General features: G+C 37.6%; 1 protein-coding gene across 4 annotated transcripts in view; it reads right to left on the reverse strand.

Annotated features, from left to right (window-relative positions):
- Positions 1-8,152: 8,152 nt before the first annotated feature.
- Positions 8,153-19,834, reverse strand: part of HBS1L (HBS1 like translational GTPase) — an 86,973-nt gene continuing 75,291 nt past the window's right edge. For all 4 annotated transcript variants that reach the window (XM_042253497.2, XM_027972489.3, XM_042253499.2 and 1 more), the window contains 5 exons: positions 17,970-18,060; positions 17,452-17,560; positions 13,416-13,516; positions 10,712-10,856; positions 8,153-8,820 (listed from right to left, as the gene is read on the reverse strand). In XM_042253497.2, coding sequence (XP_042109431.1) covers positions 8,809-8,820; positions 10,712-10,856; positions 13,416-13,516; positions 17,452-17,560; positions 17,970-18,060 — 458 coding nt within the window. In that variant the 3' untranslated portion in view covers positions 8,153-8,808. The remainder of the gene's footprint in view (positions 8,821-10,711; positions 10,857-13,415; positions 13,517-17,451; positions 17,561-17,969; positions 18,061-19,834) is intronic.

Here is a 19,834-nt window from a genome sequence, read left to right on the forward strand (position 1 = left end):
ACCAGACCGATAGTGCCAGGCCCTGAACAAATTTACTCATTTGTTCCACACAAAAACCTATAGAAAGCAAATTTCCCCTCTTTTGTAGAAAAGCCAGCTTCAGAGAAGTGAAGTCCCAAATGGCATAGTTGGTAAGGGTAAACAGTCATTTTGTCTCCAAGTTGCCTGATCTTTCCTCAGTGCATCCGTCAGTGTCTTCACCATCAGAGGTGGTTGAGGGCAGACTCTCTCTTTCCACCACCCACCATCTTCTACCTTGACTGTCTTGTCGCTACACTGTCCATCCTGAAACCAGGGTGGTCGCTGCAGCAACATCTTCCCCAGACATGCTATGAAGATAGTAACATAAGCCAAAACTACGCATGATGTGTATAACACAACCAGGATTCATGTCCGTGATGTAAGCATTTCTGCAAATAGGTAAGAGAAATGAACAACCCCATAGAAAAGACAAACAAAGGATAGTGTGAAACTGTTAGTCTCTCAGTCATGTCCAAATCCTTATGACCCTGTGGATGTTAGCCTGCCAGGCTCCTCTGTCCACAGAATTCTCCAGGCAAGAATACTGGTTGCCATTTCCTTCTCCCCGGGATCTTCCTGACGCAGAGATCAAACCCAGGTCTCCTGCATTTCAGGCAGAGCCTTTACCTTCTGAGCCACCAGAGAAGCCCCAAGCAAAGGAAAGGAAAAAGCAATTCACAGCAGAGCGAACAGAGCAGGCTAATGAGGCTGTGAAAAGATGCTACATGTCACTGTTAAGCAGGGAATGTGACAGACTAAAAGGAGCTATGTTGCCAAGCCGACTGGAGAACAGCTTCCCTTTTAATTTTTTAATATGGCATTTTTGTTGCTTATTTGATTTTTGGTTGCTGGGTCTTTGTTGCTGCATGCAGGCTTTCTCTAGTTGCAGTGCATTGCTTCTGGCATCAGTGGCTTCTCTTACTGTGGAGCACAGGCTCTAGGCACACGTGCTCCAGTAGTTGCAGCTCTCAGCCTTAGTTCCCCCTCAGCACGTGGAATCTTCCACGACCAGGGATCAAGCCCATGTCCCCTGCATTGGCAGGCAGATTCTTGTTCATTGTAGTACCAGGGAAGCCCCGAAACAGTTTCTTTTTATGTTGAAGTATAGTTGCTTTACCATGTCGTGTTAGTTTCAGATGTCTACTCTTTTTAAGATTCTTTTCCCTTATAGATTATTATAAGATACTGAATAGAGTTCCCTGTGCTACACAGCATGAACTTGCTGCTTATCTATTTTATATATGCTGCTAAGTAGCTTCAGTTGTTTCTCTTTGTGACCCTATGGACTATGGACCATCCCTCTTGTATATGCGATTCTCCAGGCAAGACCACTGGAATGGGTTGCCATGCCCTCCTCCAGGGGATCTTCCCAACCCAGGGATGGAACCTGTGTCTCTTGCATCTCTTGCATCTCCTGCATTAGCAGGCAGGTTCTTTACCACTAACGCCACATGGGAAGCCTTTTACGATCAAATTGGCAACATCTGCTGGATCATCAAAAAAGCAAGAGTTCCAGAAAAACATCTATTTCTGTTTTATTGACTATGCCAAAGCCTTTGATCACAATAATCTCTGGAAAATTCTGAAACAGATGGGAATACCAGACCACCTGACCTGACTCTTGAGAAATCTGTATGCAGGTCAGGAAGCAACAGTTAGAACTGGACATGGAACAACAGACTGGTTCCAAATAGGAAAAGGAGTACGTCAAGGCTGTATATCGTCACCCTGCTTATTTAACTTATATGCAGAGTACATCATGAGAAACGCTGGGCTGGAAGAAGCACAAGCTGGAATCAAGATTGCCAGGAGACATATCAATAACCTTAGGCACCACCCTTATGGCAGAAAGTGAAGAAGAACTAAAGAGCCTCTTGATGAAAGTAAAAGAGGAGAGTGAAAAAGTTGGCTTAAAGCTCAACATTCAGAAAACTAAGATCATGGCATCCGGTCCCATCACTTCACAGCAAATAGATGGAGAAACAGTGGAAAACAGTGGCAGACTTTATTCTGGGGGGCTCCAAAATCACTGCAGATGGAGATTGCAGCCATGAAATTAAAAGACACTTGCTCCTTGAAAGGAAAGTTATGACCAACCTAGACAGCATATTAAAAAGCAGAGACATTCCTTTGTCAACAAAGGTCCCTCTAGTTGAGGCTATGGTTTTTCCAGTAGTCATGTATGGATATGAGAGTTGGACTATAAAGAAAGCTGAGCGCCAAAGATTTGATGCTTCTGAAATGTGGTGTTGAAGACTCTTGAGAGTCCATTGGACTGCAAGGAGATCCAACCAGTCCATCCTAAAGGAAATCAGTACTGAATATTCATTGGAAGGACTGATGTTGAAGCTAAAACTCCAGTACTTTGGCCCCCTGATTTGAAGAGCTGACTCATTGGAAAAGACCCTGATGCTGGGAAAGATTGAAGGCGGAAGAAGAAGGGGACGACAGAGGATGAGATGGTTGTATGGCATCACCGACTCAATGGACAAGTTTGGGTGGACTCCGGGAGTTGGTGATGGACAGGGAGGCCTGGCGTGCTGCAGTCCATGGGGCCGCAGAGTCAGGTATGACTGAACAACTGAAGCGTGTATCTGTTAATTTCCAATTCATCCCTCCCCACCTTCCCCTTTGGTAATCATAGTTTGTTTTGTGAGTCTGTTTGTAAATAAATTCATTTGTATCACTTTTTTAGATTTCACATGAGTGATATGACATTTGTCTTTTGCTGTCTTATTTAATACTTCACTCAGTATGATATTCTCTAGGGCCATCTGTATTGCTGCAAAGGGCATTATTTCACTCTTTTCTATGGCGGAGTGATATTCCATCATGTGTGCATACCACATTTTTATTCATTCATCAGTCGATGGGCATTTAGGTTGTTTCCATGTCTTGGCTTTTGTAAATAGTGTTACCATATTTATTTCACCATTAATTTAACTGGTTTCAATATAAGGGAAGTGGGATCTTCTGAAAGCTAAAAGCTGACCTGGCACTCACAGCTGGGCTATGGTGTTCTCCTATTGGACACTGCTAATTCTTAAATCTGGGACATCAGACAAGGTTATTCTGCGCTCCTGATGAAGTGAGTTAAGGAACACTAGACACGCCTGAGCAGATTAACATCTCCCTCTAAGGCTAACACAGATGACTGCTGCTACTTTACTTTATTCCCTTCTTCTACTTCCTAGATGAAAGTTGATCAACTACAGAATTACTCCCCTTTCTGACAGTGCCCAATCCAGAAGAAACCGTTGTTCACTTGAGCCCTCCCTTCTAATTACCTACATGTGCTCAATTCTTTACACCTTCTTATTGTGAAGTACCTAGACTCCACGGTGTGTGGTCTCTGACTGTGACAAGTGTCAATAAAATAATTTTGACTATAGTTGTGTCCTGTGGCCTTTGATGACATCCATAAATGATGGGCATCACCACATACTTGCTAAGGAATTGTCTACCATAATATCCCCAATCTAAATTGTGAGCTATCTCTTTATGATCTCAGCATTTTAAATCCTGCCTCCCCAATCCCTCACCCCTCTCCCAGGACATCTTTTGAGATCCTTACCCCAACCTATAAATAATGTCATAGCTGAATAATAATGTGTGGGTTACAGTCCCTTTAAATTTTATGTATTTAGCTTCTGTGTCCTTTTGTATTTTGGAATTTAGTATTGTAGGAAAATCTAAGGCTAATTTTTTGTTTCTTTGAAGATGAATTTTGGGAGAATTTTGTATTGTTCCCAAGGCTTATTTAATCTGGTTGTAATTCTTTTGTGATGTTTTACATAAAATATGGTGCAATCTTGGGTTTTCCTGTTCATTATTTTCACTTATCTGCATTCTAGGGGTGGTTTTCAAGGACAACTTCTGTACTATCAATTTTCCTGCAACCATTATCTATGTTACAGGCTTCGTTGAATATTTAAATTTTGCTATTACGATTTAGGCTCCATGTAGTCTCTTCTAACCTGTCCTGATCCTTTTCTCAACTCATCAATATCTCCTCACATCTTATAGATACCATGTACCAGTTATTGAAAGAAAACTTTTGGGTCCTGCAATCCACCTGAAAGGTTTTTGTCTGCATGTGCTCAGTTACTACAGATTTTAACTGCAGGTCTGTTATATATTAAACGTGATTTTTGAATCATCTTTAAATAAACAGAAATATACCCAAGTCCAGAACTGGGAAGTACTAACCTGTCAGTTACCCACTCCATCTTACAGTTCACCTGAGAGCTAAGAGAATCCCCAGCAGCCAGTTGATTGCTCATTACCTTTCTGAAATGCAAACACATTTGAACATTCCAGGCTCAGGAGGGTCACCCCAGTTTAGGAAAGACATCAAATTTGGGCTGTGGTTCACCAGACAAGACGGCAGACAAGAGCAGCTTTCAAGTTTGCGTCTACCAGATTTTCGTTTTCCTTCACTATAAAAAAAATAGCCCCTTCACACACAGCATCATAATAGAAACAAAAGCTTGTAATCCTCTGACAATACAGGTGCAAAAAATGAGAATCATTGACAACATTACCACCAGGATTAATTCTTTCATTCATTTAACAATTGCACGTAAGAAGGACCACACCAGTTGCTGAAACAGAATCAGAAGGAAAACAGGTCTCTTTCCTCTTGGAACTTACATTTCAGTGGAAGGAGAAAACAAAAACTAATCATACAAATCAATATACAATTGAACCCTGAAAGTATCCCAAGGAGAGACAGGTCCCATGGAAGCACATATTAATAGTAACCCATTTTCCTTATACTACTTAGAGGCCAGGGGCTCCCTGAGAAAGGAGCGATAAGCTGGAACACAGGATCAGGAGCTAATGTTCCACAGTGCTCTGATTAATTATTATCACACATGGTTACATGGTTCATCTCATCCCTAGTGAGTCTCTATTTTTTCCTTTTAAAAGTTTTGAATACCTTTGGAATTTTCAAAGAACCAAGCTGTAAATTACTTGATCCGTTCTACTTTTGCTCTGCCAGCAAGATCCTAGGCCCTCTAAGAAGGGCTCCGAGTATCTTCAACAAGGGTCGCTGCTGGCCTCGTCTTGCCGCTTGGACTGGTCCTCACGTCAGTGTGGTTCTGCTGACTTGTGCCAGCTGTGGCCCCACTGTTAAGATTCTCACTGGTGTGGCTCTTGTTGCTGGAGGTGGGTGGGTTCTCAAGGATGGTTTTCAGTGTTGGTGGGATCTTAAAGTTGCTGTTGTGTCTAAAAGCTGCCCTCGTGGATGATTTTGCCAATGCAGAACATGACCTGTCTCCCTCCACTAATTCTGAACTGGTCGGAGATGTTGGTTTACAGGTTGGATTACTTTAACACAAGAGGCTCTCTTATGTTAAGTACAATCTTACTTCAGTGTTAACCTAGTCCCTCTTCACCTAGTCCCTCCTGCCTTGTTTTTAGGGTGCATTCTTCCTAAATGCCTTCATACATTAATTCTCACTTGCAGTTTGTAGTACCAAAACCCCCTGGCTGAACTGTCAGTCCCACAAAGACCTAAGCTGCAGAGCTCTCTTCTGTGCCTGGAATAAGACAAACTCACACTAAGGAGGAAAGAAGGAATGTTTTTGTATTTACAGATTTCTCTGGATGTTTTAGAGGGAAGCTGGAAAACAGTGACCCAGTAATTTTTATCGAGTCTTCTTATCTAGAAGCTTTTTATAACTCTTGACTGTTGCTGAAGCTCCAATACTTTGGCCACCTGATAAGAAGAGCTTCCTCATTGGAAAAGACCCTGATGTTGGGAAAGATTGAGGGAAGGAGAAGGGGGTGGCAGAGGATGAGATAGTTAGATAGTCTTAGCAACTGAACGGACATGAATTTGAGCAAACTCTGGGAGATAGCGGAGAACAGAGGAGCCTGGCATGCTCCAGTCCATGAGGTTGCAAAGAATCAGACACGACTTAGTAACTCAATAAGACCATAATCTTGACTAACTCCTATACACTGATGTTTGTAATTTTATATTTTTAAATAATTTTAAAGCAATATTTCTATCAAAAAATTCTTGATTACGTTATAAAATGAAAAGAGCCTAATGATCACAACTCCAAAGTATGCATGAGAGACAGAAAAGAAATACATCAAAACGTCAGCAGCAATAATATTTCGGCAATACTACTATGGGTCAATTTTATTCTTCCTTCCACTTTTCTTTATTTTCCAAATTTTCCAGAGTGAATGATTACATTTTAGCAACGCTTAAAATTACTAGTTTGTGTACTCACGGGAGAAAAAAAGGACTATGTCCAGAAGTTGTTTTCTAGACCAATATTCGAGTTTCTAAAATTCAAGAATGAATGTGTGGAAAAACACTATCAAGTCAAACTGTGGATCCGAAATCTTTTCAAGCCTGGTTACCAAACAGGCAACTGATCCACTGGAGACCCATGAAGAGTTGAGATAAGAAGACAAAGCCACTTGTGTGAAGAAAGAGTGACCATAAACAGGAAGGAGAAGCAGAGATAAGAAGTACCTGAAGCAAAATGACCCAACATGAACATACTATTTTGTATGGGTAAGTCTCAGGGGAAGGATTTCAGACCAAACCAAGCTTGGGCATGCTTGCTGGACACCCTGTCACTAACCTGTCACAGGGGGTCCTCTTAATATCACCACCCCCTCAACAACAATTCATATAAACATAATATAAATAAAAGGATCACTCCATCACAATTGAATGAAGAAATAAACTCATTTCTACTACTGCTACTATTACTTGTTTTATGCTAAATTTTTACTTAAAATTCTTAATGCTATACTATCGTGCCCTTATATATGATACAGAGCGGATGTCTGTTTTTGCATCCCACCCCCGCCCCTGCTCCCCAATCCATTTCCCCTTCCTCATAGCATCCTGAATTTCCTTCCATCCCTTCCACAATCCTCAGCTATGTGCTTTGGATGAGATTTACATCATACCCAAAGGATGCTCCAAGGAAAGAAATTAAACATAATTACAGTCAATGGTAAGATGTTTTTAGGCCTTCTGGAAAAGACACGTTTTAGCCTGTCTGTGCGCTTGATGGAGGGTCTGAGGATCTAAATGTGGAACTACAGGGGTTCCGTATGGAGTCTGAGGATAAAACCCACACTGGAAAAGGGAGAGTACAGATAAGTTTTTATATGACTCTGTGACTCAAGCAAGGCCAGGGCTGAAAGCCAGGGCTACTGCTGAAAAACCAGGGCTCTGCTAGTCTTTCTTTTTCGCTTGATTCACTTAAAGTTAGGTTTCCATCAGATTATCCACAGTGTGCTTAGTCACTCAGTTGTCTGACTCTGTGCGACCCTTTGGACTGTAGCTTGCCAGGTTCCTGTGTCAAGGGATTTTTCAGGCAAGAATACTGGAGTGAGTAGAAATTTCCTTCTCTAGGGGATCTTTCCAACCCAGGGATCAAACCCACGTCTCCAGTGTCTCCTACATTGCAGGCAGATGCTTCACCTGCTGAGCCATTCTGTCAAATGTATCTGTTAAATTTCTGATTAACATAGTGTATAAACAAAACACTTTCTTGCCTCAGTTACATTTACTCTTGTGACAGCTACACATATATTTTTCAGTAAAAAAAATGTGCTCATCTTATGATGGTCCACCAAGCAGCACATTTATGGTCTGTACATCTTACTAGACTTACTCTTCAATAAAGAAGAAATGCTATTGAATATGGTAAGCCATCAATATACAAATTATATCATTTCCCAATTAAAAAAAAAAATTCTATCATATGGTCCATCAGATCAGGGTCCCAGGCTCAGTTAAGGACAAGATCTACTCCAAAGCAACTGTACCCAGAAGGGAGCTCAACGAATACTTGTTCACTAAATATATCTTGGAGTCTGCTCAAACTTTAAAGAAAAACAAGACTCTTACTCATAGGGGACTTGTAATCTATACAGTATACAAGATGAAGTCATTATACATGGAATTATGGAAGTCAGAATGGGAAAAATAAAGTTATGGTTGGAAATGGATGAGATTAAATTTGCTCTGTTAGGATAAAAAGCAAGAATTCACATGAAAGAGTCGGGAAACTCGTAGGCGAAAAAGATTCCATAAAACCCAAGTCCTACATGGAAATCTCATAAACATCAATGAAACCACAACACGTTTTGCTGTTATGCTCAAACTAAGACATTTTATTAGCTAGCTTTACATCGTAAATATTATCTCTGTTACCAAAGGAACAATTTCCACTAATTCCAAACTAAGCTTTCAAACGGTTGCTTGCTGAAGGAAGAACACTCTTATGCTCAACACCAAACGCCTTAATTATAACCTTCAACAAATCTTTCCTTAGAGTTAACTAAAAAACTATTCAGCTCAAATATTAACTACCTCAATAATCCATTTTAGCTATTTTTCCTTAAAAATGTGTCTTGTACAGTTGAAATCAAAAGAGAAAACTGTAAACATTTGTAGTTTGGCTGGAAGTAGAGTTCACTTCATGATGATTCAATGTCTTCTAACATATTGCTGATAGCTTCCATAAATCTCAGTAAGGTAAATCCATTACTAATATTTCAAAGGAAAACGCTAGTTTTTAAAATCAAAGTGCAGTATTAGCCTTTCTTTGTCAGTTGGCAACTTGAAATTTTTGTAGGGCTGATGAATACTTCTTTGTGGTTGATCATAGCTTTAATTTTCTCTCTCACTTAAAAAATATATCAATTGCACATTGTTGCTTTAACTGAGTCACTGGAGTCTTTCAAAATGGAGATTAGCTATCTCATTACATTTAGAAACATGGTAGAAATTCTGACCCATCAATCTTTTATCTGTAAAAGAAAAAAAAAGTATTTGCTATAATTTAACCAATCACATTACACAAAAGGAACCACCAACAGCAAACAAAAGGAAAATGGCAGTGGAGTAATCATTGTATCAGATAGAACTTTTTGTTTTTCCTGCAACTTTTCTCCTTTCCTAGTCATGTTATTTGAGATTTTCTATAATCTCTCCATAATTTTCCACAAGAAACTGCATCTTATTTTTAGAATGCTCTTTTATAAAGAATATTTTGACAAATTAAATGCAAGGCTAATGACAAAGATATTAGGTAACATTTACTGAACTCTTTCTAAATGCCAATCACTGTGCCAAGTGCTTTATACAGATCATTTCATTTCACAACTCCAGAAAGTGGATTCTATTACCCTGTTTTCATAGATGAATCAATGACAGGAGAAATGCTGTGCTTCTGCAGCTAGGAATTCGTGGAGTAATAACTCAAACTTGGGCTTATGCTGAACTCCAGAGCCTTCTATGACACAGGTATGTATAACTGAATTTTGATGCAACATGAAGCCCGTGTCAAAAGTATCCATCCAGTTAATTGAAGTGAGTAATTTTTATGCAGAAAACAATCATAAGAAGTAATGAAGCCCCTTTTAAAAATACATGCATACCTCAGAGATATTGCGGGTTTGATCCCAGACCACTTCAATAAAGTGAGAATCACAATAAAGTGAGTCATAGGAATTTTTTTTTTTGGTTTCTCACTGCATAGAAAAGTTACATTAATACTATGCTATAGTTTATTAAGAATGTAATAGCATTATGTTTTAAAAAACATGTACATACCTTAACTTAAAAACACTTCATTGCTAAAAATTGCTAATCACCATCTGAGCCTTGGGTAGTCATAGTTTTTTTTTTGTAACAGCAACATCAAAGATTACTGATCACAGACACCCATAACAAATATAATGCAAATGAGTGTCAAAGTCACTGTTGTGTCCAACTCTTTTTGATTCCATGGACTGTAGCCCACCAGGCTCCTCTGTCCATGGAATTCTCCAGGCAAGAATACTGGAGTGGGTAGCCATTTCCTTCTCCAGAGGATCTTCCCAACCCAGGGACTGAATTCAGGTCTCCTGCATTAAGGCAGATTCTTTACCATCTGAGCCATCAGGGAAGCTCAACAAAGATTACAAATAATGCAAAAGTCTGAAACATCTCAAGAATTACCAAAATGTGAAACAGAGACATGAAGTGAGCAAATGCTGTTGGGAAAATGGCATGTATAGACTTGTTTGAGGCAAAGTTGCCATAAACCTTTATCTCTGAAAGGATGCAATATCTGCAAAGTGTAATAAAATGAGGCATGATTGTATTCATAAGATCTATATTAACATATCATACTGTGGAAGAAAATTAAAGTTAATGAAATTCTGGTTCATTTCTGGTTATCTTCTCCAAAACTCAGCTGTACCTACCTTATCCTTACAGATTAGGTATGTTTCAGAAACACTACTGGTATGTTAACTGAACTTTCTGAATGAATGCATTAAGAGCTAGTTATTTAAAGAAAAAAATGTAATGAGGGTGCTTCTGTTAAACAAAACCACTACCCCAATTCATTGACTCTTAAAGTCTGTATTTTCATGATTTGTATTGCATACTTACAGATCTACTTTTCAATGGATTTCCTTTAATTTTGAGCAATATTACTGGTGGAGAAGATAATCTGGAAGTCTTATTATGAGACGATCTAAGACCAAACATTTTCTTCTTATCATTCTTTTAATTTTTTAATATAATTTTTAAAATGCTGTTCTAATATCATAACTGTTCCCCTTAAGCCATAAAATCTCAAGAATCATTCTTAAAAGTAGAAAAAGAAAAGACATAATAACCATGGACACATAATCAGTCACTTTAAAATACCTCAGTCACTACACCAGCAGCTATGGTAGAACCACTGTAGCGCAGCATAAATCTCCCCAGCTCTTTAAAGTCTTTGTACAGCTCAAGAGCCACTGGTCTTTGTGTCTGTAGCTCCACTAATGCATTCTGGCCTTTGGTCAACAATCTATCATGAAAAATAAAAGAAACCAATGGATATCTAATAGAGGTAAAAAATGTAATTAAAACCTGCAAAATAAACATTTCACATTCCATCTCTAAATCAACTTAGTTTTTAAAAAAACTTAAAAAGAAAAAAGGGATTTATTAATTTCTTTAAATGAAAACATATGCTTTTAAATTTGGGGTGGTTGGTTGAAAGAAATGAGAAGAGTAGTTCTAGATTTAAGAAATATTAGCTAGTTCATACATGTGTATGCACATATATATATACACACATACATACATATACACATATTTTTTTAAACAATCCTCCAAATACAACTCTACCCCTTCAAGGATCCTATAATCTAAAATACTCAGGACCTCTGCACAAAAGCCTTCTCTTTCATTTCCTCATGAAATTAAAGAAAATGATGCATTTGCATTTTAAAAGTGGAATGCAATGTCCTATGCCTTCCTCAGTAAAGTTCTAATTGGTAGATTATGTGTTAAAAAGTTATCTTTAAAGAGGACACTTTCCTAGTGCCAACACACTACCTGAGCGTTCTCTCTCCTTCCCTCCTCTCTCTTTTCTCACCTGGGAACAGTGGTTCTTTAACAGAGGTTCAAGATAAAAACACATAAGACTTTTCCACAACATGCTGTTTGTAGGAAATGAAGGCAGATGAGGCATAGGCCTGACCGTAAACAGCTCCATACAAATAAGCAAACAAATAAAAATCCCTGTGCATGGGCCCCATCAGCTTACTAAAAGAAGTAGAACCCAAAAGGGACATTCTGAAACATTCTCTAATTCAATTTTGATGTATTCTAGAAGGCTAGAGGGCAGCAATCAAAAATTCCCCTTCTGAAAGATTGCTTTAGGGACAGAAAGATAGAATAAACCAAGGTTTCAAAAAAAGTATGCCAAAAATTCTAAACATTGGTTTTGGGCAATTTCAGCTTAAGGTCCCATTTGTTAGGATGGTGAACATCTAACATATTCATAATTTGCAGTTAAGTCTGGTTCTAGAAAGTCTGACTCCATCCTATATAAATCAATTGAGTCTACAACATGCTTGAAGTAGAAGAAAAGCAGAAAGGGTAAATGATGTTGGTGCAAAATAAAAGGACAAAGCTACAGATATGGTGATTGGAAAAACTAGCATGATAATATATTAAGACCTAGCGTCAGCATCACTGAACTAGGACTCTGCAGCAGGAGCAGGGAGAGGAAAATTCAGGATTAGATCTGATGAGTCAGTATCAGATTGAGAACTTTCCAAATCACTTTTATCTCAGTCCAACAGCCTAGTTCCTGGCAAAAAATATAATTTATGTGAACAAACTGACTGGATTAGAATCTTGAGCCTGCCACTTGCTAGCTCTGTGATCTTGAACACATTATACAATCTCTTTAAGCCTCAGTTTCCTTATCTGAAAAATGGGAAACATAGTAATGCTTGATTCATATTGTAGCTGAGAATGTAAATCACACAAAAGCACTTATGACAGAACCAAGAAAAAAGTGGTCCTCAAGAAACATCAGTCATGATTAGTTCTATGACAATTCTCAGTACGCTATGGCAGGCACTCATGCTAGAAGCTAGAGACTCAGGTTAAAAATAAAGAACTATCTTTAAAAGAGGGGTTAAGTAGCCTCCTTTTTCTAACTAACTGAGAACAAACATGGGTGTTAGAGTAGTGTGAAGTTCTGTCTTCTACTTGCAACCAACCCTAAATTAACCCTCTAACCACCTCGGCCTCTTACACAGGTGCAAATGAGGAGGAATACCCCAGGACTTAAAAAAGGGGATTTTGGGTGGGATTCCCCATAGGGCTGAAGTAAGGAAAACCCCAATGCTGAAGCAGCCAAGCCAAACTGTGGTCAGTCTTTAGTTGAATTAGAGTAAGAAACTCAAGGTTCTCAGGAAGTACTTCTTCTGAAAAATCCCAAGCCTATCCCAGCCAAAGGGGAATTGTCCACATGCAGACACAGATACTAACGGGTAATCAGAAGGGACTGACTTGTCATCACCTCAGCCCGAGGCACCAGGTGACTTTAAGGAGGAAAAAAGGATACTTCCCAGGTGGGAAAAAGTATTGTGTAGGTCACTCTCTCCTTGAGGCATTCTTAGCACAGGGCAAGATTCTCAGGAGGGGGTAACAAGATAGTATAGAAGAACAATCAGTTGGAATTTGGGACAAGTGGCTGGGCATAAATCAAACTCATCTTCAAAAATGTAAGACGGATTTTTTTAAATGCCTTCATCTTTACATCATCGGTATCTAGGTCTTGTGATAGTTAAATAAAAACTTATATTTACATTTTTATTTACAATTCACACCCATCACTATCATATGTAACAGAAATTATATCAAGCATTCCTACCTAAAATAGGAGCTTAAATATTTGTTTTTGTGTTTTCATCCAGTCCTTTAAAAAACTGATCTCTGGAACAAGTTAAAATAGACTTATCACAAAGAGAATTCACTTATCACAAAAAGAAATATTATACAAATGAATTCATCTGTAAGAAATGTACTTATATTGTGCTGGTTATTTACACATTAAAACACTTACTTAGGCTTTTTCTTTGTGACTTCACCAGTGCTTTTGTTTAAGACACTAATCAATCTTTTAATAACAGCAGGTTCACTGACGGTTTGGTAGTGTAACAGCACCTAAAAAAAGAATTGTAACACAAAAAAGTTGTTGGCTGCAGCATCTCTGGCCTTCTACTCTGGCACTCACACTGCATCACATCAGCCTCAGAACTACTGCCTGGAGTCATGGGATCTCCAGCTGCTTCCCTGAAGCCCCACCACTCTCAGGCTGTCCCTTAACTCAAGAGGGGTAAGTTCATGGGAAGCAGTTCCAATCGTTCCTCCACCACTACGGTGGAAACGTGGGTAAATTACATAACCTTCCTTACACGGTTATGATGAGAATGAAATAACATCAGAGACAGTGCCTGGTGCAGTAGATGTTCAGCAAATGTGAACTATTTCATCATAAAAACGAGGGAAGCGAAACTGTGTAACATTCAGCAGTAGTATTATTCATTGTTGGATAATGAGACTAAAGTATTAAATGGATGTTTAGACAGGCTCTGAAGTCAGGCAGACCTGAATTTGAATCCTTACTCTACACTTTCTAGGCATGTGAACTGGGACAAGTCCTGTAAAAACACTTCCCACCCCTCCACCCCCAATATCCCCAGCCTCAGGTCCCTTGTCACTGAGGAAAACCAGACAATGTTATTTCAAAGTGGTGCCCAATACATGGTAAAGCTGAAGTTAACTGATGACCTTATATATTAGCTATTATTTCTCATGTTTCACATGTAAGGAAATTAGTATAAAATAGGTTAAGCAGCAATAATGGTGCCAAAACCACTAACAGAAAAGAACCGTCTTTTCAACAAATAGAGCTGGGAAAATGGGATATCGAGATCCAACAAAATGAAGATGAAGCTTTATACCATATACAAAAATTAACTCAAAATGGTGCAAAGACCTAAATAAAAGGACTAGAACTATGAGACTCTTAGAAGGAAACAGAAGGGGAAATCTTAGTGTTGAGTCTGGCAATGACTTTTTGGATATGACACCAAAAGTAAAGCAAAAAAGAAAAAGAGAATGTTAATAAACTGGACATCAGCAAAGTTTAAGGTTTTTGTGAATCAAAGAATATAAGAGTAAAAAGTAAACACACAGAATGGAAGAGGGTATCTGCAAATGATACACTGATATGGAATTAAAACCTAAAATATATTTTTAAAAAATGAAAAGATGCTCAACATCAATAGCCTTTAGGGAAAGACAAATCAAACACCACAATGATACAACCCTTCAAAATCATTAGTTTACCTATTATAAACAACAAACAAAAAGTCATCCCCCCACGCACAAGAAAGGAAAATAACTGTTGACGAGGCAGAGGAGAAATCAGAACCCTTGTGTACTGCTGGTAGGAATGCAAAACTGGTTATAGCTGCTGTGGAAAAGTTTAGGGGCTCCTCAAGAGTCAAACACAGAATTTCCACATGATCAAGCAATTCCACTCCTAGATATATACTGAAAAGAACTGAAAGCAGGGGCTCAAACAGATACTTGTATGCTGATGTTCATAGAAGCATCATTTACATCTGTCAAAAGATGGAAACAGGACAAACATCCATCAACAGATGAATGGATAAACAAAAAGTGGTATAGATTTACAATGAAATATTATTCGGTCTTAAAAAGAAACAAAACTCTGATACACGCTACAGCATGGATGAACCTCAAAAGCATTATGTTAAGTGAAACAAGTCAGACACAAAAGGACAAATATTGTATAATTCCACTTACACGAGGGATGTAGAACAGGCAAATTCAAGAGAAACAAAATAGAACTGTGGTTACCAGAGGATGGGAGACAGTATAATAGCAGGAGTGACTAATTAATGGGTACAGAGTTTGGGATAAGGAGAAAGTTCTAGGGGTGGATAATGCCGATGGCTACACAACAAGGTGAATATACTCTAATGACACTGAACTGTATTAAAAGTGATAAAATGGTAAATTTTCCATTATAGATATTTTATCACAATAAAAAAATAAAAATCAAAACATGAGATTTAAAGTCTAATCCATTTGTATGTTTTTTCCTTCTTAAATATATAGAGTTTACCATATAAACAAGAGAAACAAAAAATATGTATTAAAGAACTAGTCCCTAAACGGTGATATTTTAATTGCTCAGGAAGCCTTTTCTTGGTTAAACTTTAAAATTGTGAGTTTCTTCCCACAGAGAATGGATTAAATGACAAAACGTGACCATTGTTTTGTGAGACAAATTTTATCCCGGTATTTGTAAATCAACATATGTGAGTGGAATCTCATAAAGCGGCACTGAAAAACGTTTAATTCATAAAAAAAGCTGCAGCACACAGGAAGACAATATTACTATTCAAAGTAATTACTGACTTCCTGACCGCTCTACCTCTCCACTGGCAAAGATTATCGCTGCTTGAGTAAAAACACAGTAACCAACCTCTCCAGCTTCTCCTCACTGGGCATGCTGCTTTCTAAGAATGAGTGCAAGTCACTCACAGCAAGTTCTTTCCTATCAACATGTGAGTTCTGAATATTTAAAAATCAAGTATTTGGAAAGAAACTTTTTCCTATTTTTTTTTTAGCATGGGAGAAATGAAATATGATTATAAAACTAAAATGCTTAAATGATACCTTACAAATATACTTTCATAAGATCAAGTTTACAAACAAATTATAAAGAATTATAGCAAAGCATATATTTATCTCAAATAAAGGTGCAGAGGTATAAAATAGATTTAAATGAGCTAAATAAATTTATTCCCAATCTTTAAAATACTATCACTAATTTAAATAAAGTTTAAAGGTCAATTACTATTACTGCCTTACTTTTATTTCAGAGATGCATCAAATGGAGAAAATGATCTGTCTACATTTTCAAAGGCAAGCCATTTAATTCCACCGAGAAACATTTTTTATTGTCGTGGAGGACCTGTACTATATAAGCTGATCAAGAAAAGAAAGATAAGTCTAGTGGGAAAAATGCCATTTGTTAAACAGCAAAAGCAAGGTACCAAACTATAAACAGAGCATGGTCCCAAATATCTGAAAAAAAAATTACACATAAAACAAAGACCTTTCCTGGATAAGTAACAATATAGTATATTGATCCATGGTTTTACACACACACACACACACACACACACACACACACGAGTGAGTGAGTGAGTCAAAGTCAGTCAGTCGTGTCCTACTCTTTGCAATCCCATGGAAACCCTATATAGACATACACACACATATATAGATCCATCTATACATATACAGATCCATATATACATAATTTATAGATCCATCAATATAATATATAGATCCATAGTAGAGCTGATTTTGGAGAAAGAAATGGCAACCTACTCCAGTATTCTTGCCTGGAGAATCCCATGGACAGAGGAGCCTGACAGGCTACAGTCTACGGGGTCGCAAGAGTTGGACACGACTTAGCGACTACACCACCACCACCATCCCTTTCCCCATAAACGTGTATGTTCAAATGGTGCTAGTCAATGATGACCTGCAAACCAACCTCACAGTTTCAGCACAAAGTTTCCTTATGTCAAGTATCCCCAGAATATACCAGATACCAATGTACACAAAAAAATACTCTGAAATGTAGAGAGTAGATATTTCTAGGTTATGCAATTACAGAATATTATTGTTTTTACTATTGTGTTTTCCAAAATTTTAAAAAAACAAAGACACAATCTAAGAAATAATCTTTAGAACTCAGCAAAAAAGTATCTACTAATTTCCTTAAATGAATTTCTTTTACTATCATCAGTTTGTATCCTATTGATTATTAAATTTCTTCTCACTTCCTCTTTGAAAATAAATGCCAGACTTATGGATCAAAATAAAAAGCAAAACATGGTTTTCAAATTCTAATTTCTTATTTTTCTGGATTAAAGTAATACAATGGTAGCTGGAAATAACAATAGCATCATCAGTTATAAAGACAGTTACCACTTCTTAGGACAAAGTTACAGTGAATTTATAAAAACAGTAACAAACATTTTGAAACTTACGGGAAATCCTTTAGTGATAGGAATTTCAATATTAAAGATGAGGATTCGGGCTCTGAAACGAGTGCACACCTTAATGGGTTCTTTGGGGACACAAAATATGCAGCCAACACTGTAACAACAACAAAACAAAGCAGAAGAGTAGGAAGTTGGGCGAATAATTAAATACATATTGAATACCTCTAAAACCATTTACAAAGTAAAACAATCAAATAAATTAGGGACTTTTAAATATTCCCTTCTAGGTTAAAGCATGGCTTTACACTGTTATTAACCTTATATCATTCTCACACACTACTGTTTTCCCTCAAAGAACATGTCAGGTATATATACTGATGTGTATTAATTTAAATTTTAGTAGGTTTTACTTATTCTTATACTTCCACAAGTGCCTATTTTTGGCCAAAGGAGATTGAGAATTAACACTCATTCTTTCATTTGGGCTGGAGAACTGCAAACTTTAAGTGTTTTGAGGTTCTACATTCAAAACAATGATTGCTTAAACTCATTTTGTCACTCACTTGATTTTGATGATGTCCATTCCAACCAACGTAAGACTAACATGATCCCCTGCTGCCGCCCAGTCAACAGGTTCATCGTGCAGAGTGATTCCTGGAAATGAGTAAGAACTAAAGCATACAGTGAAACACCTCAATATCAAACCATAACAACCAAAGGAGTCTGGCTGATCTGTACCTCATCAGTCACTACTCATCATTTTCAATATGAATGGATTGAGAGTGAGAAGTGTTAACTGTGAGCGTTGAGGAAAACACACTTCCTCCAGACTTGACTCTTCTGGACCACCACCCTAAACACAGAGTGACTTGCATTTGTCCATAAAAGGCTGATTTCTACTTATTTAACCAAAATTTTAAAAACTCATTTATACAACTAGTATACTCATTACATAGGCCCCACTGTAATACTTTTCTTACATTAAGGGATGCAGGCATGAAAGTACAGTTCCAGTTATTTTTAATAACATCAAAGATGAGACTGGGGGAGATGCTTAACAGTATTTTATTCTCTTGAGCACTGCTTTAATTAGACAACCACGTCAACAATCTCCTGTGTTCTCTGAGTAACCTACAGGGTGTCAGTACTCAGTCAGATGGTGCCCTTAGCATGCCCCTTCACTATTTCCAGCTCAAGAGAACTGCTTCTCAGAGAGAGATCCACAGCAATAAACAGTTATATGAAAAGGAGATTCATAGTGTAAAAAATTTTTTAAATGATCCCAGTTGTTGCTATATGCCTTTATTACCTAGGGAAAATCCTGGAGTACAAATGCAAAGGGCAATAATACTCAGGTATTTAAAAAAGGCTTTTAAAAAGTTGTTCATATTTTCTGATTCTGTGGGGTAAATTCCTTTCCATTGTAACTTGAGTCTTCTGCGGAAAAATGTATGTAGGCCAACCACTGGGGAATAGTTCTTCACTGACATGTTTTTAGTAAATTACAATTCACCCATCTATTCCTCAAAGTACTTACCTTTTCCATGTAGCATCCTCTTAAGTGAGTTTCTTTGAGACTCTCTGGGAGTTCAAGGAGAACTTTAAGGGCTCTGAGACAACCTAAAGCTTTATTCAAAATTTCATGTAGGTATACATCTGCATTAATCTGAGAAGAGGGGCCATAACTTTCATCAAGGTATCAAAGAGGTTCCTGACTCCAAAAATGTTAACAATTATGATATTTTTAAATGCTGGCTACAATTTAAACTAATTAAATTTAGTTTTTTCATGTAAATTTAAAATGACCATATGTGATTTTTGGTTTGAAATGTGGAACTGAAATCAGGAGCTACTCACATAGACTAAAGATTGCCTTCAGCTTAGGATTTAAGAGTTTTCATACTAGAAGTTCAATTATAAAATTTTCTCAATATATAATCTGATTTCCTTCCCCCAAACATGTTATACTGTCCTATACTGTGATATTTACTTTCTTAAGAATATTTTTCATTAGAGTTAGTTCTTTTTTAACACTCTAAATGAAAATGTAATTTAGAATTTCCATTTGTTAGTAGCAGATTCAGTCAGTTCTCTTTTTCAGGATATTACTGGTTAGTGAGCCACAGCTATACCCAAAGTGTTCAGACAGAAGGTGCATTAAACAATCAAGTAAATCAAGCAAAAGCATTAGAGTGAGAAATCAGGTGAGAAGGGTGATTCTCACAAAGTGAAGTGGTGCTTCTGCCATGGCTTCCCTTTAAGAACCACTGGATTAAAGATAAGTGGTTGGAATTTTTCTGGTGGGGTAGAAACAGGATGGAAAGAGCCAAAGAACATGGAACTCTCAAAAGTGATCAAATTATAACTCTGGAGTTCAAAAAGGAGCCAGTCTGTAAGGTCCATGACCATGGTTTATGATCATGGTTTG

The sequence above is a fragment of the Ovis aries genome, chromosome 8 (genome assembly GCF_016772045.2).
Source record: "Ovis aries strain OAR_USU_Benz2616 breed Rambouillet chromosome 8, ARS-UI_Ramb_v3.0, whole genome shotgun sequence".
NCBI classification, from domain to species: Eukaryota; Metazoa; Chordata; class Mammalia; order Artiodactyla; family Bovidae; genus Ovis; species Ovis aries.